Source organism: Ciconia boyciana, chromosome 2 (assembly GCF_034638445.1).
Source record: "Ciconia boyciana chromosome 2, ASM3463844v1, whole genome shotgun sequence".
In the NCBI taxonomy this organism is placed as follows: Eukaryota; Metazoa; Chordata; class Aves; order Ciconiiformes; family Ciconiidae; genus Ciconia; species Ciconia boyciana.
The window spans coordinates 83,100,286-83,114,677 of record NC_132935.1 but is presented as its reverse complement, the minus strand read 5'-3'; the positions used below and the strand labels follow the sequence as shown (position 1 = coordinate 83,114,677).

The 14,392-nt window shown below is 35.8% G+C and overlaps 1 protein-coding gene across 2 annotated transcripts in view; it reads left to right on the top strand.

Annotated features, from left to right (window-relative positions):
* The window catches only part of RETREG1 (reticulophagy regulator 1), a 71,302-nt gene that overhangs the window by 6,820 nt on the left and 50,090 nt on the right, over positions 1–14,392 (top strand). For both annotated transcript variants that reach the window (XM_072853126.1, XM_072853127.1), the window contains exons 2-3: positions 9,839–9,945; positions 11,721–11,751. In XM_072853126.1, the coding sequence (XP_072709227.1) occupies positions 9,839–9,945; positions 11,721–11,751 (138 nt within the window). The remainder of the gene's footprint in view (positions 1–9,838; positions 9,946–11,720; positions 11,752–14,392) is intronic.

The following is a 14,392-nucleotide window of genomic DNA, read 5'->3' as shown; positions in this document are numbered from 1 at the left end:
AGCAAAACTAATACAGAAAGAATTAATTCTGCCCAAAGTTAAATCATTAGGAAGAAAATATTTGGTTCAAAATACTTGCTTTCATTTAGAATATACGTGGGAAGTTCATCAGTGGCAGTGGACAGGAGGGAGATTACCAAACTAAATTAAGTGAGAATTGGAATAAAAGAAATAGGTGAAATCAAAACATAAAGAAAAATGCATGAAAATTAAGTGAGTTGGAGTAAGAAGGGGTATTGACGTTTTGAGGCCAGTTTGTAGTATGTTGGCCTTCAGATCACTATCTTAAATTTGTAATATCTCCCAAGTCAGGAGAACATGCTATATGTTTCTGTGACAAAATGTTTTTCTTCTTATAGCAACCAGATGCTAAATGTAGTTTTGAATCTGGGAAATTTCAGTCTTCAGCTATCTTTGTTATATAGGTAATCTTAGAGCTACCTTTTCAGTCATTTTGGGATTACTTTCCCAAAATCCAAAGTATCAGGATAACACACAAGTGAATAGTTTAATATAGATTGTAATCCTGCCTCAAACCCTAATAAGAGTTTCTATCTCTTATCTCTTAAATAAAGGTAGTAGAATAGGTTATGTATTGATGTATTTCTCTCGTAATTATGACACATTCATTATCAGAGAAGAGAAGAAAAAAATTCTGGCATAGGCAGTTTTGAAATTCACTGTGCATCCACATGAATGGGTTTCTTACATGAGTGCTAGTTTGTTTCTTCTAGTCTGATAGTCTTAACTTACTTAATTTGCTGCCCTTTACCAAGCTTTTGTAACTTATTGGTATTGTGATTATTTTATTACACGCAGCTACAGTACAGTAATTTGCTGTTTGTTCTGCAAGCTTAAAAAAATGTTTCTGGTTTGTTTTTTTCCCCCCCCTAGAAGGTGATATTCCAAAATATGCTTTCTCAAGTAAAGCTAAAATTCTGATGGCAACATAAGTTGTGATATAATTTTAGGGTCTACTTGTTTTCATTCAGGCAGTTTTAAGCGTATATTCACTTTTCCCATACGAATTATTAAAACTTTTGAAGGCTTTGGAGGTAGAAAAGTGGAACAGAAAGTTGAATTCATTTAATTTAGTTAGCAAAAATTTTAAAGCCATTATCTCAACAGCTTTTTAGTGACAGTTTGCATAGTTTTGGCTGAGAGGCTGGCTTACAGGAATGAAAATTGACATTGTTTAAGAGCCAGGCAGTGTTACATAAAAACCTGGACAGTTTACAGCATTTTTCAACCAGTAAGATGAAAACAGGATCAATCAGGAAAGAAATCAAATGGGATAATTGAGAAACTGAGGGAAAGTGAGCATTACTGAACAATTTAGGACGAAATCCAGGATGCGGACTTTGCGGAAGATGGAAATCCTGAACAAAGGAGAATAGACGAATTGCAGCATGGCTTGAGTTTATTCTGTCTTGCTAAAACTTACAAATTCTGTTTCTAAAGCAGTTGTCTTAAGAGAGAAACGATAGTTTCTTCATGTATTAACTCAAAATAATGAGACCTTTCAAATAGTAAGCAGACTTTTGAGAACAATGGAAGTTTTAGGGGGATATGCTGTGCTCCGTGGTAGATGTTACAGGACTAATGAGAGCATTAAAGAAAAGGAGATTTAGGGCAGCATGGTAGAGGTGGATTGTTTAACATCAAACTGCTGCTACTGTATGAGAAAATGGGATTAAGATTTCTTCTGTACTTTGCCAGAGTACAGGTTAATTAAGGTCATCTGGGTGTGTTTCTGCAAAAATAAAGGAAGCCAGGTTATTTGTTATGTGTTTAATTCAAAATAATTTTAACTTCCATGGAAGTATCATCCCCTGTTGTCACTGATGTAACAGTAGCATTTGATGTCACGGTAGACTCAGAAGGTATGTCATTTAGGTCATTTAAACTTCCTCCTTCTCAATTTTTTATTTTATATGCCTATCTGAAGGCAATAGGTTACAGTAAATCTGATCCACAAGCCACAGTTGTTGAAACATGATTCTAACTACTGCATTCCCCAAGAGGTTTCCTTGCAAACAGTGTGAGATAATTTTGAAATGCAACATTTTATTATTGACTTGATCCTATTTCCCAGACCACCAATATACTTCCAAATTTACCATCTTATGAGCAAATTTCTCTTTGGTGTTTAAATGCAAAGCATTTTAAAGATTTTTCTAATATTTTTGTTCAGAGAATTGTACTATTTTCATTTTTATTTAGACTTATTATAAGTTTAAAATGTCTTCTACAGGTGGCTGTCAAAGTAATAGTAGTTTAAGTTTGTGGGAGTCTGTTTCTTATGACAAGAGATTTATTTATTGTTCTAAAATCTGTATTCCTAATAAGTTCTGGAACATTTTCTAAAAAACAGCTGTCCAGGTTTGATTTGATCTGTGCTTTCTGGCTGAACAAATACGATCCTAATCTTTTGAATAAAACCTGACAAATAAGCCTCTTGAATAAAAGGTTGATGAGTGAATTGTCTTTGTCTTAACAAAGAAAGAATAAAAGACAATGCTGCAAGTTTTAGAGTAATAATCATGCCTCTTCTGTTTTTTTATTTGTATGTACTTAATGGTAGAATTTTTAGTCTTCCAGGCGCTATCCAATGAAAAGCTCATTGCTGGTTGGCACATAAGTCACGAATCAACTGCTTTCCAGTTCTTAATTGTATTCTGGTTGAAATATTTTATTAAAAATCTTAGATATCTAAGTTCTTGGATGGCATTCTTACTTAGAAAAAACTTTAAGTGAAAAAGGTGTTTCTTCCTAATTTATATGTACAGAAGCTTACACTTTTCTCCACTAAATTAGAAGTAATTTTAAACATTTTTTAATTTACATATTTTAAGAAGCATTCTATTACATTATTTGACATGTTTTCAGCTAAACAGATATACAGCTATTTGAGTTCAAGCTGCTAGGCACCCGAAGTGGTGGTGTGCCTATTTTAAACCTGGATTAATATAAGACGTAAAGTAAATGTTTTTTGAAATTATTTTATTCAACAAATTATGCTTTTTGTATGTGTGAGGAGGTTTGTTAGACAGACTTTATAAAGTCTTTGTTCATTCCAAAATTTTTGACAGCACTTACGCAAATAGATTTTGTTACATATAATATAGCTCCCTTTCTGTAGTAGGGAATCTGCTGGACCACAGTTTTGTGTATCTTTCAGACATGCAGATTGACAGTTAAATACCATATAATAAGATTCTACCAAATTATATTCTATAAATAGATTCTACCAAAAAAGCATGCATAACTTGTTCTGCCTTAAGTGAGTATTTACACTTTCTCTGCAGGGATGGGCAAAGGATTTTTGCACTATAATTCTTGAACAAGTATCTAAATACTTTGGCTCACACCAAGATGTAGTAAAGGAACAACAGGAAAAATACTGGATTATTGAGTTTTGGATTTCAAATGTGTTGAATACTTGAGCGTTTGGATTTTAATATTTATAGATACTGCATTTTGATATTTACAGAAGTTTAATATGAAAATCATTTACATCTAAGAGCAAGTCACATAAGTTGTAAAGTCACATGTTTAATAGATGTAAAAAGCAGGTTTTGCAAACCTGCTTTGGGATGTTTTTTCAATTAGGAGAGTCAAAGTGTTAAATTGCCTTTAAATAAAATATAGTTGAATTTAATATATATTATTGCTTCTTGATTCAGAAGAGGGCAAACAAAATGAGCCAGTGATCAGTAAGAGCACAAGCTTACTGATACTGCCTTTGCAGTGTATTTCAGCAATGTTCTTCAGGAAGTGCATTTCATGCTGTATTTAGAAGAAAACTAACCCTCCTCCCCTTCCCCAGACCTCTTGTTTGAGATAGGCATCAGGATTTGTTGCAACCAGACTGGTGCTGATCACTCCAGCAGTAAGCATGGAAGAATGGTCTACATTCAGCTCCAAGCAGGAAACAGTTACCACCAGGAAACGGTTATGACCACGTTTTTTCCTTATCTGCATGCCCTCACTGTAGACATCTGTCTGTATGACATCAGCAGGAGAAGACATACCTTTAAAATAAGATAAAAAAATCAGAATATCCCTTGTCGGCAGTTGAGCATTCTCAAAATGCTCTAGAAATATTTGATCTCTACAGGTGAGAGCCATTCTCTAGCTGGTTTATGTCACAGCCCACACTTGCATACAGGTACCTCATCTGGAGCTGTGGACAGTTCTCACTTTTGTTCGGTGGTGCATCATAGCCATGTCTTACAGAACAAGACTGGTTCTATGGAAAACTATGGCTGGAAGGTGTTCAGTGGATTTTTACCTTAGCGTTTAATGAGAAAACAAGTATATACCAACCTATGCTACTTAAAACACCACAAAAATACTCTGAAGAGTTTGGGCTCTGGTTTTAAGATGTAAATACATGCTTGTTGAGCACTGAACTAAAGTCCACAGATCACTCATGCAGCCAATAAATGTGTCGTAAGAGCTGGTGGTGAAGCAAAGCTCCATGTTCGTGTCTGTGTTATTCACAGTTTTTATGTATTTGTGTGGTTATTTCTGGAATTCATCTAAGGATAGATGGTTATTAGAAGTGTACCTACTAAGGCTTTCCAGAAATAAGTAGCTCTGGCTGCTGATAATCTAAATTGTTTAATTCTTGATGAAATATTTTCTTATGGTTTATGTTTACAAAGTGCAAGTCATTCATAATTTTAGAATGTATTGTAAAAAATATACCTTCACAGCTGAAATGAGGCTTGTATCGTCAAATTGATATATTTAACTTATAAAGCAATTTAGTAGGTCCGTGCCTTCCCTGTATCTCACAGGTACAATTAAAAATAGCTTTTGCCATGCCCTGTAAGAGTTCATTATGTTTACAGACTGCAGTATTGTGTGACAGTGTTTGCCTCTGAAATTTCTTAGCTGGCTTGCGCCACTTGAATGACTCTGTATGATCAGGTTTGTGCAGTTAATTGTCCCAGGAGCTCTGCACTGGGAGGTGGCTACTTCTTGATGCAACAGATCCAAAGGATGATTTGTTGTGTTAGTTAACATATCTTGCCAGTATTGACATATGACCATCCCATACTGTAAAGGGTTGGAGAAAAGACAAGAAGCACAAAGTGCCTTAGGGTACTTTTCTATTTTTAGGTGATGTGATACTAGATAATATCACCTCCAGGAGTAAGTAAAGGAGCTCTCTAACCAAATTAGGCCTAATCATTAGTTTTAATGTGTTGTTCTTGTACTATGTACAGTCTTGCTTTTGCCATTGGGATTTCAGCTGCATTTGTTGTCCCATCTTTTCTTTCCATCTGACCTTCATGGCTGTGGGAAGCTTGTCAGAAGGATATTATTTTTTTATTTTTAGTCAGAGCATGATTCTTGAACTTAAACATAACATTTTAGCAAAGTATGGAAGTTGCCAAAATACTGAAAAGGTCACATTTGAATTTAGCAACTTCTGAATAGGCAATAGAGATTAATGGCAACACGTACTTACTTGTGTGACACTAAAAATAAAGAAGCATAACTTGCTAAGAGAAGTTGCATTATGGGATTTAAGAAAATTATTTTGTACTCTGTATGGAGCTAGGAAGAAATGAAGGTGACAAATGCGAAGAGCAGGTAGGGTAGCTCTCAGTGGAGTTTCAGAATGGTGTGCTCTCTTTTTTTCCCGTAAATCTCACACTTGTATTTAGTATTGTATATATGTATTACTTTAAAATTGCAATAGAAAGGGTTTACCATTATAGAGTTGAAGAATTCTGACTTTTAATTGTGGAAGTAGTCAAGTTTTGACTCTTAATTTTGCTGTTCAGAATCATTTCAGTCCAGCTGCAGTACAACCAGGCCAAGAAATAGAAACTGTTATGCCTTAAAGTTCTAAGTTCAGCATCTTATAGAAAAGGATTTGCCAGCCACTTTTAATAGGCTAAAATAGTCATAGAATGAAATATAGTTCAGGTCAGTAGGGGCCTTGGGAGGCCTCTAGTGCAACCTCCAGCTCAAAAGAGATCAGTACTTAATTCAGAACAGGTTGCTTAGGGTTTTGTCTTGACAGCCTTCAAAGATGGAAATTCCACAACGTCTGTGGACAACTACTGCTTCATTATCCTAAGAGTCAATAGTTGGTATCTCTCCTACTTCTTTTTATAATCATGGTTTCTCAGTCTCCCGTAGTGGAGTTCAGTAGCCCGCTTGGCTCCATCAAGCCTACATGCTTCCTACATAGAAGAATGTAGGTTGGAAGGACAACAGGAGGTCAGCTAGTCTGAACTCCTCCTCAGAGTAGGTGCAGTCAGATCAAGTTGCTCAGCTGCTTACCCAGTCCAGTTTTGGAGATCATACTCCGTAGTGGTGTGCCACCTGCTTACTGCCTCCAGTAGCTCTTGTCTCTATACCTCAACCAGAACACATCTTTCACAGGTGAGGTCACTGTTACCATCAGCCCAGGGGAGAGGCTTGAGGCATTTCTTGTGTGCCTGGGAACCAGATGGCTGTATCCTACCTCTGGAGCTGTGTCGGACTGAAGGCCTCCCATGTGCCAGGGATATCTGTTTCAGCCAGTGCTAGGGACTGAGCCCTGTGGCACCTCACGACCATTTTTGTGCAGTCCCACACTGTCTGCAGTGGAGACTCTTGCCCTCTTGTCATGCAAGCTGCCCTGTTAACTGTTGAAGTCATTATGTAAAATGCATAATTCTATACATTGTTTTAACCTTTGCTTTCTGAAAAAACTCCATATTTCTCAAAATACTGCAGAATTTCATGGGGGGACAAATCTTGTTTATGTCTCTAGTAATGGTTGTTACTTCCACACCACTTGTAGAAGAAAAACAATTTGAAATTCAGTCTGTTTTGTTTATTGCTTAAAAAGAGAGCATAAAAGTTTGTTGAATAAGTATAGCTATTGATTCTTCTACTAAACAAATATTTTTGGGTAGTCTATGATGATGTCATTCTGGAGCCTTTCAGTTTTGTCAGATGCATGTGTGTCTTAGAAATACTTAAGTAAACTCTGTTCTTTTCCTTAAAAAATAAGAAAGGGGGAAAAATCCCTAACTCCTCATAATAAGCAAAAGTACCACTGAAACTTTTTGTTAGTCTGGTTGCTATGCGTCATGTTGATAATTGCCGTAAGAATTTTGAATCCTGACACTGTTAGCATAGTATGTGGTTTTTGGATCCCAGCATTTTTGGTAAGTTTATGGTAGACATATGCAGAAAAAACCTACAAGGGGACCTTATCAGCTTGTAACCAGTAAGGGCTTCAAGGACATAGGTCTGTCTGACATGGCTCGCCAACAGTTTTGCTAATCTGTATTACTGAAGCACCTGAGGGCTGGCGCACACTGGCTGTGAATGAATTCCTAAGAGATGGTCTTTGTTGCAAACAGCACAGGGTAAATAAACAGTACTGAAGCAGGGAAGGAAGGAGTGTGACAGCTAATAATGTGTAGGCATGGGAAGTCCAGTTGGAACAATTCAAAGCTCTCCAAATAAGTGAAGAGCCCTTGTTTGGCTACAACATTAGCTGCTCCAACTAGATTACAGGGGGTTTTTTCCCTAAAAGCTATGGAGCAGAAAGACTGCAGTATCGCTAAAGTAGAATGACATGACTTGGAAGCATCTTTCAGAGAGGATGCTACCTTGTTAATCCTTGTTTGCTAATCCTCTTCTGCATTAGTGCAATTGTTTTTAACAGCAGGTGACAGCTGTGATTGCAGTGAAACTAGGAGTATGGTTTAGTTGTGAGCATAAAGTAGGTCAAATATGTTCTGTATATTCTTTGAAAGACAGGCTAAACCTTCTTAGTAAACATCTGATCTTAGCTTTAACAACTAGTAAAATATGCATGTATTCACATAATAATTCACATAATATGCACATGCATTCACACACACATACATAAATTTCAGTATCGATGTATTTCTTTAAACCATTGAGGACAGGCCAAGGGCAATGGGTAAGTCAGGGTGTACTGTTTGATTCTATAAAACATTAACGCACAAGCACCACGAAGAACATATAGAATAGGCATGTTATTAAGCTCACATAACTTAAAGGTCTGCATTTGTTACAAACTTCTGATGCCTAGAAGTTGTATGAAAAATTCTTCCTTAGGTTTTTCTCTACACTGTCACATCTCCTCCTCTCCTCCATTATCAATAAGTTAAATAAGTAGGTTAAGCAAAGTCTTTGGTGCAGTTAAACTTGATCCTGAAACAGAATGAAGGATGTTGAATGGTGAAGATTATCACCAAGAAAAATAGCGGGACAACATGATGCAGAGCTGTTAGGAGTTTTGATTTAATGAGCTATGCTTGGGCAGCTTTGAAAGAGCGTACCTTGTAGTCATTTTTCCCTAAACATCTGTATTGCTTTTCTTGAGCTGACTGAGATTATAGAGGTACTGATTTCATACTTTTTTTTTTTTTTTTTTTTTTGATAGAGTAGTCTTATAATTCAAACTGCACAGATGTAGAAACCCTTCATATTCAGAAAAGACTTTCAGAGTGAGCTTATCCGGTCGTATTGGAAATCATAGCCTGGTCTGCTCAGGGTGATTGGGCATTATGAGTTGGTGTTAAATGTGAAAACTAGTGGCACGGACATTTTATGTGATGCAATCCTGTTTTTTGAGAATTGCAAGGAATACTGGAGCAGTTTTCCAAAACTGCAGTTTGTCCTGAGGTTGTTAGAAACACGTATAAGTCAATTTTTAAAAATCCAAATGTCCTCAAAGGGTGTCTCTTGGCTTCCTCCAGTGGCCATGCTTGCTACTCCTTTTCACTTCCCTTCCCCTTCTTTCTTCCAGAAAAATTCTTCAGCAGCAACTAGGTGGGTGGCTGATTGCCCTGTTTACAAATCCGAGAGGTTTCTTGAAACCTTCCAGCTTTGTATGATTTTGTTTCTGTTGGTATTCTCACTTAACCCACTGCCTTGGACAGTGGCTTCTTACTGGTTTTGGCTAGCCTCAACTTTTTTTTAAGTTAATTGTTTTTGGTTTTACGTTGAAAAAGATAATAATGTGCTCATTATCTGTATTCAGATCTCTGACTTAATGTGCTTGAAACAAGCTATTAAAATACTTCACCTTTGTTTTTTTTAATTGAATTTTAATTCTTTTACCTTCAGATACTTGTTTTGTGAGTTAAGATATTTGTCAGTAAAACAGATAGAAGAGCTAATATCCGAACACACCTGGATAGCAAAGTCAGCAGTGCCTGAGATTATAAATCATACGTTCTGAGTCTAGGTCTGTTTGACTTGTCTAGACATGTTCTAAAATTTTTATGTTATGAAAAACAAAATTCACAAAAGCTCATTATGAGTACAAGTTTGAGTACTATACCATGAATAATACAGTTTCACCTCATCTTTGCACTTGATTGAAATAATCATTTGTATAAAAATCTTGTGTGAATGTAGATCCTATAGGAAACACAATAAAATGTCTAACCTTTTCTGTATGTGAATAAAAAAGAAAGTTGTTATGCCAAGACAATTTATATTAATAAAACTGTAATTAATTTTTAAAGTAATGTGTGCTATGCAATAATTAAAATATTTTGTTTTCTGTACTTCCTCTGTGCTTGGATAAAAGTGTGGACAGAAATCTACTACGAACTCAATGTATGTTTAACAATTGCATCTTTAAATGAGACTGTCCTGCTTGGAGCTCTCAGTGTTTGCTTCCTGTGAAAAGGTTGTGGGGACAAACTAAATTCAATTAATGTAATATCAATCTATTTTTTTTTCCTCTTTGTTTTCAGTACTAATAGCAGCTGTCAGTTTATGTATACTTCCAGTAAGTTGAAAAGTATTCAACATTTATTTCTTCTTGACATTCTAGGTTTGTTGCACTGACCCCTTGGAGGGTGTATCATCTGACTTCTCTCATAATACTTGGAGTGCTAGTTCTTCAGATAATAAAGGATTTGGTATTCTCGAGGATAAAAGGTAAGGCAGTACACTGATAGAGTTCCTTGCTTAAACACCTGCAATTCAGAGCATGTTAGTTCATTACTAAATTCACTTCAATATTATGATTATTGTAAAAGTATTAGCTAATTTCAGAGCGAAATAATGTATCTATGATGATCTCTTACCATTTTCAATTAAGTTTTGCTATAGTTTATAGAAAGGGCATTAGGAGCTTTGTTTTAGCATGAGTATAATTGGTATCAGTGAACAATCACTTGTGTTTCTTAACTGCTAGGTCTGAAAATGCATTATTTTCTAAAATACAGTGTTTTCCTAAACGTTCCTACTTCTCCTGACAGTACTCTAATCACATCAGTGTTGGAAGGTTTGGGAGACCAAATATCAATTGGTCAACTTTGTAAATAGATTGAGAAATGACCTATCTTAGAGCAGTTGAAATAAAAAGTGAGCAGTATTTTTTTCTGCTTTGTGTAGTGTTTAGTTTCCAGTGTGTATAAAGTCTTACGTGAATACAACCAAGTTTGAAAGGGATTTTGAGTTGGCTGGGCTGGTGTTTGTTTGTTTGTTTGAATTCCTGTTCTGTGCTGCATTACCATCTTGAAAATTCTTTGGCAAAATGATGATCATCAGTCTGTAATTTTCATTGTCAGGGAGATTTTTTTAAAGTGTCTTATTTTGCCTTTTGTTTGATGTTGAATCCCCATGCAAAGTGTTTGAAAAATGACCTGAACATAGTACAAAAGCAGGAAATAGGTGTCAGAGAAGCATGGTATTCCTCTTTGATGTACTACCATGTCATTTCTGACTGCCAAAGCGTATTGTTCCCTGCTAAGTTATGGGAGTTATTCGCAACCTTTTTAGAAGCATGGTTCATTGTCATTGCCTTCTCCGGAGTCTTCATTACCATTCTGTTTCCTGCCTGAGCATTGCAAGCTCAGAGGCCAACTTAAAAAGCTTAGCAGAATTTGATTTTTAGGCTCTGTGTTGTATAAATCACCACTAATGTTGGAATCACCTCACTAGTTGGAAGGTGGTGATTTATGTAAATTCTCTCTTAGCTGTAATTACTAATATTTTTGTATTGACCAAATCCAAGATGTACCAATAGTGACCAAGCTAAGAGAGTAAGAATACGATCCCATCTTCATTTGTCTTTCAGTCCTGTTTCTATGTGAATTTTTAACCATTCATCGTAGAGGTGAGGCTAGGAAGGCCTGTGTTTCCCAGCTTACAGAATACTATAGTTAATTTCTTTATTTTACTATTGCCTTTGATGGCATTGTACACAGAGTTCAAGAACAATCAGGTTCTTGAAGTAATACTGTAGAAATCTTGTGGTAGTGACTTGAAATCAATAAAGTGCCACTCCAAAAAGCAGAAAAAAAATTCCTCCCAGTATAACACTTCTGTGTAGCTACTTCACGCTTCCAGCCAGCCACTAGATGGCAAGACTATTACAGATTCATAAGAAATGTAATGAAAGTGGTTGTCAGTTTGTAGATGTAAAGCATAAGTTATGTTTGTTATCTTCTCCTTCCATATGAAAATGTAGCAATATACGATACTGATTTTTTTTTCCATTTACATTTTTAACTGGTATGTTAAGTTTACAGAAAACAATTCAAGAACTGTTACTTTAAGTTAATATACCCTTACTGTTTTGAGTGTTGCAGAGACTTCCTTAGTAATTTTGTCCCAAAATTGAACATTCTTTATGAATAAAGAAACAAATAATAACATTGTTTCTGGTTTAGTGCATTGTGTTTCATCTTACATTCCCACAATTGCAGGTGCGCAGCTTTGGAGGACCATCACTGGCAAGTAGGTATATTATTTTTAATATATTGGTTATTTAATATCTTCTTTTTTATAGTTAGTCTGGAATTAAAAAAGAAGTCTATTTCCCCTCTAATTAAAATAGAACTGAATTATTTTGATCTTAGCATCTTTTCTAAGTTTATTACTGCTTGTTCATCAGTTTTAATTTTTAATAACTTTGTAAAAAGTGCGTTTTTTTTCTGATTTGAGTTATATTAAAGTATACAGTAACATATCAAAATACTTTTAGAAATGCTTTTTCTTACAGTGGGATTATCATGCTTTGTGTTTTCTGGGAATTGGTGTTTTCTTTGAAGTTGGTTATTAGGGAAAAATACTGTGTTGGTTAAGGAGGTAACTTTCTTTTAGAACGTTATTATACCAGTGCTATCTAGAAGTAGGTAAGCTTGCTGGGGTTTCCCTTCATCTCTCTAGTAGCCAACACAAGTAGTTGATCATTATAGTTTCAAATAAATATTAGTTGATACCCACGTGAATAGTAATTAATTAATAATTGTGAAGTCTGTTGCCTTGCCATTGGGCTGACTTAGTCCACAGGCAAAGGTTTGTATCATGTTGTCAGTGCAGAGTATATAATTGATTTAATTTGTTTGCAGTATAAGCAATGTCTCTAAATGGTTTACAGACGATCCATTTTCAGAATAAAAGTTTGTATATTTAAGGCGTTATTCTTCTAAACAGACCACCAGGAATTATTGTCTATCTGACATCATTTGAAAGCAACTGCTGTATTACAAATAGGCATTAGTACACTATTGTATTACACCATGACACTGAAGAAACAGTAATGTAAAGTTGAAAAGGGAAGATGCACACTTTTGTTTTCTGCCTAGAAATAGATACCAATAGCATGGCAGTTACAGAAAGCAGTTCAGATGTGCAGTCATTCCTAAACTTCTAGAGGTATGAACTATCTTCAGGCTTTCTTATAAACCTGAAGTGGAGCTGTGTGGAACTGATGACAGGTTAGTTCATGAACTGAGCAGCATAAAATGGTTCTTTTACCATAGCTAGTGCTACTCAGTGTATCTGTGTAGACCAGCAATGCTTCAAAGATTTTAATTGAGAAGCCATTGGTGTGGCACAATAGATAGTGTGACTTGTGTTTTGTTCTTTCATCCTGTTCCTTGTGAAAGAAATTTACATAAAACTTATTATCTTTTTGGTTTTTGACATCTGAATTTACCTGTCTGTTTACATCAGAGAGGAGGGCGGCAAAGGAAATCAAATTGCTCATGGAATGGAAGGAAATGTAGGTTTTTAAATGCCCTTTGTTTCCATGAAAAATAATTCTGCAGTCCGAGACAATTTTTTTCTGTTGCTCCCCAGTTCATCTCATCCCAAAAACAGAACACTTGATCTTCATGAAAAAAATATAAATAGTACCTCAAATATCTTGGGTTCAGGTTTTCAGGTGTTCAGAATCTTGAACCTGACTCGCTGTTTTGTGGAAAGCCCAATACAGAGAGCAGAAAAGAGAATTTGATGAACTCATTGTAGCCTATTCTATTGGGTAATATAATACAAGCATTCTATGTCTCTCTGTAAAATAATTTGAAATGGTAAGAACATAAGGTCAGTTCATATGTCCATGTAGCCCAGTATCTGCTCTCTGAAGGCAACCAGCCGGGAGAAACATGGCCTTGGGTAGTGTATCAAAGCAGGACAAACTTGCAATGTACTTCTCCTGGTGTACTTTCCCAGCCTCCAGCAGCTTCCAGTTAAAGGAATTCTAGGTACCAGAAGTGGTCGGTCTCTCTCTCTCTCTCTCTCCCCCCCCCTTTTTCTTTATCCCTAAACTGTTCTAAGTGGACCTTCCATGAATTTGTCTCATTGCTTTTGTTCTTACAAACTTCTGATATTTGCAACATCCTGTAGCACAGATATCCACAGCTTGAACTATGTGTTTTCTGAACGCAGCCTTGTGTTTGTTTATCGCTATATAATAGTTTTAATCCCTTTCTACCTTTTTTGTGTTGGAAGAAATAGTGAGCAATCACTCTCTATTAATACTTTCCAGCAAGCTGTGACTTTATAAACCTCTGTCCTGTCCTGTTCAGTCCATGACTACTTAATTGTTCCTAAAATAGAAGTTCTCTGTAGCTTTGATACCGTTATTGTGCTTTTCTGCACTTTTCTTCCATTTCTGTTATCCTTTTTGTCATGAGGTGGGGGCAGAATTAGAAATAGTGTTCATCATTCAGGGACCTTGGACTATACCTTGGCATAAGACTATATACATTGTCTTAAAAAATGCCCTCTCTTCTTTTAAAAATGAATCCCAATGTTTAATTGGCCTTTTTCAAACTCTACTGAACTCTGAATTGATGTTTTCATGGATATATAATCATCTCAAGATTATGTTCCTGAGTAGGTCAGCTTAAAGCCCGCATGACTTTAAGATTTTTTCTTTTCTTTTCCCATGTGAATCTTTTCACATTTTATCTGCCTTTTGACAAGCAAATCACTTGATACTTGGTTAAAGTTCTACAATTCCTTGCAGTTGGTTTCCATCTTTACCAGAATAATTCCTCTCATATCCCATGACTACTTAGTCTTTGTAAGAGCATTTGATGAGAGACCTTCTTGAAAGTCTTCTCAGAAATCCAGGTGAATTTTTATG